The sequence below is a fragment of the Pseudochaenichthys georgianus genome, chromosome 15, assembly GCF_902827115.2.
Source record: "Pseudochaenichthys georgianus chromosome 15, fPseGeo1.2, whole genome shotgun sequence".
In the NCBI taxonomy this organism is placed as follows: domain Eukaryota; kingdom Metazoa; phylum Chordata; class Actinopteri; order Perciformes; family Channichthyidae; genus Pseudochaenichthys; species Pseudochaenichthys georgianus.
In genome coordinates this window covers 28553852-28555932 of record NC_047517.1, presented here as the reverse complement: position 1 = coordinate 28555932, position 2081 = coordinate 28553852, and the positions used below count along the sequence as shown (strand labels likewise).

The window sequence follows — 2081 nt, the reverse complement described above, 5'->3', positions numbered from 1 at the left end:
TGGAGAGAAATGCCAGATTTAATCCTAATGTTGTCTTTTCATCTGCTCCATACACAGAGGCGTTCGATACAAACACAATGATGTTTCTGATATATATTTCATGCTTTCTGAACCCTCATGGTGACGCCAGCATATTGGAGCACTTAGCCAGGTCCATTAGCAGTATTTTGTGTTCCATTAGTCGGTAAATGTGTCACACCTGCGGAGAGGGGGATTATAATCCTGACGGCGTCTCCTACAACACCTATAAAAATCCCCCTCTGGCTAATGCGCCACATGCAAACAAAGCCAATACAGAGGTGAGTCAATCCACAATGAAGTGTGTTCAATGTTTATCAAGTTAGACTCGCTCCTCTTGGTAATTACTGTCTGAAGTACTCTTTGCTAATGTTGGTCATTGCTTTGTAACCCCCGGTCTGAGAGAAGCGGCTGTGACATTATTGTTTTTATTACTAATGTGTGTCCCTCTGCAGCTGTAATGGAAGCGAGCAGCAGAGTGATGGTGCAGGTGTTGATGTTGGCGTTGGTGGTGCAGGTCACCCTGTCCCAGCACTGGTCCTATGGGTGGCTACCAGGTGGAAAGAGGAGTGTGGGAGAGCTGGAGGCCACCATCAGGGTGAGTGGTTTTTAATGTGGATGAGTCTAACAGTTTGAGCAAATGTGGTGTCTTGAAGGGAACATCTCTAAAATGTTTCAGTTTAGCTTCTTTTTTGTAAATGTTCTTTTGGATTCAGATTTCTAACCCACCTTGGTTTCATTGTGTTCAGATGATGGGTACAGGAGGAGTGGTATCTCTTCCCGATGAGGCGAGTGCCCAGACCCAAGAGAGGCTTCGACCATACAATGTAGTAAGTGCTTATTATACATAATTTATCACCAATGTCTACTTCAATTGTACAATATGAATGTACAGTACACCACTGTGGGCCATTGTGTTCCCAAGCAGCAATGACAATATACAAACTGCTCCAAAGACTGTTTTTATTCCCCCCTTTTTGCATGAGTGAAAATGTGAATGCCTAATTTTATGTTTTTGAATGATGGCAGATGTGATGCGTATTTCCTTGTTTGCTGTCCTATGTACAAATGAAGATTGAAGCATTTGTTGGATTAAATATTTAAGCAGCCGATGAAACCGTTAACTGTGATTTAATTCCAACCTCTTCAGATGAATGACGATTACAGTCATTTTGACCGAAAGAGAAAGTTCCCTAATAATTGAAGAGCTACAAAAAAAAGAGGGAAGAGAAACACGGACTGTATTTGCATCTTCATCAACACGGGTGAAGGATCGCAGGAGACTGACTTTAAAAAAACATATTGCACAGATGAATTGAAATCTATGTCTGTAAGATTTACATTTAAAATTGTAATAAAGATTTTGGACTCTGATGAAATGATCAAATCTTTTCTATTTATTTACATTGTAATCTAACCCTGTATATCTGGTCATAAGAACTGAAATGATGCTATTGAAATATAAAATGCAATTTAAAAAAAGAGCTTTTTAATAGATTAAATTGCCTTTGTAAAGCAGGCACGACCGACAAGCATGACAAACTTGTGACACAACAATCTTAGCATGACAACAGCTGGTGATTAAGGCCAATTTATTAGAAATCAATGACTTAATTGAATTTGTTACAGTTTTGCTAATTCCATTTTCTGCCACACCAGTCATGTGCATATGTGATGTGGAAAATTACACCAGATGATTTTTTGTGTTGCTACCTGAATGTTGATTAGCCCCCCCTACATGAAAGACAAAACATGTTCGGCTTGTGATGTCCACAACAGCTTTCTATAATTTAGGAGAACTGCAGCAATCCAAAACAGAAAGGGAATAGAACTTTTTTCCCCCTCCCTCCACTCCGTAAAAGAAATTGGTGTTCATTATAAAAATTGGAATTTCATATCAGGAAAGGAAAGGAATCAGCAGGGGGCATATGTTTTAAAGAGAACTCATTTTCTGGCAAAGCCCCACAGACAGAGCACCATACTAATCGCCTGGTGCATAAGGGGCCAGGATTCATGAACTGTGCTGACACCGTGGAGGCCCTGCATTGTTCGAGCGTGGTTGT

At 40.2% G+C, this 2081-nt stretch overlaps 1 protein-coding gene across 1 annotated transcript; it reads left to right on the top strand.

The window, feature by feature from the left end:
* Positions 1-289: 289 nt before the first annotated feature.
* gnrh3 (gonadotropin-releasing hormone 3) lies at positions 290-1372 on the top strand. The gene is made up of 4 exons (XM_034101235.2): positions 290-299; positions 474-616; positions 768-848; positions 1169-1372. The coding sequence occupies exons 2-4, from the start codon at positions 479-481 to the stop codon at positions 1220-1222; spliced, it is 273 nt and encodes a 90-aa protein (XP_033957126.1). The 5' UTR covers positions 290-299; positions 474-478; the 3' UTR covers positions 1223-1372.
* The last annotated feature ends 709 nt before the right edge of the window (positions 1373-2081 follow it).

Excerpts from the sequence above, each read along its gene's own strand:
- gnrh3 (XM_034101235.2), top strand. The coding sequence starts at position 479 with ATGGAAGCGAGCAGCAGAGTGATGGTGCAGGTGTTGATGTTGGCGTTG. Across the intron at positions 617-767 it reads AGCTGGAGGCCACCATCAGG|ATGATGGGTACAGGAGGAGT; the intron begins GTGAGTGGTTTT and ends CATTGTGTTCAG. Across the intron at positions 849-1,168 it reads GGCTTCGACCATACAATGTA|ATGAATGACGATTACAGTCA; the intron begins GTAAGTGCTTAT and ends CAACCTCTTCAG.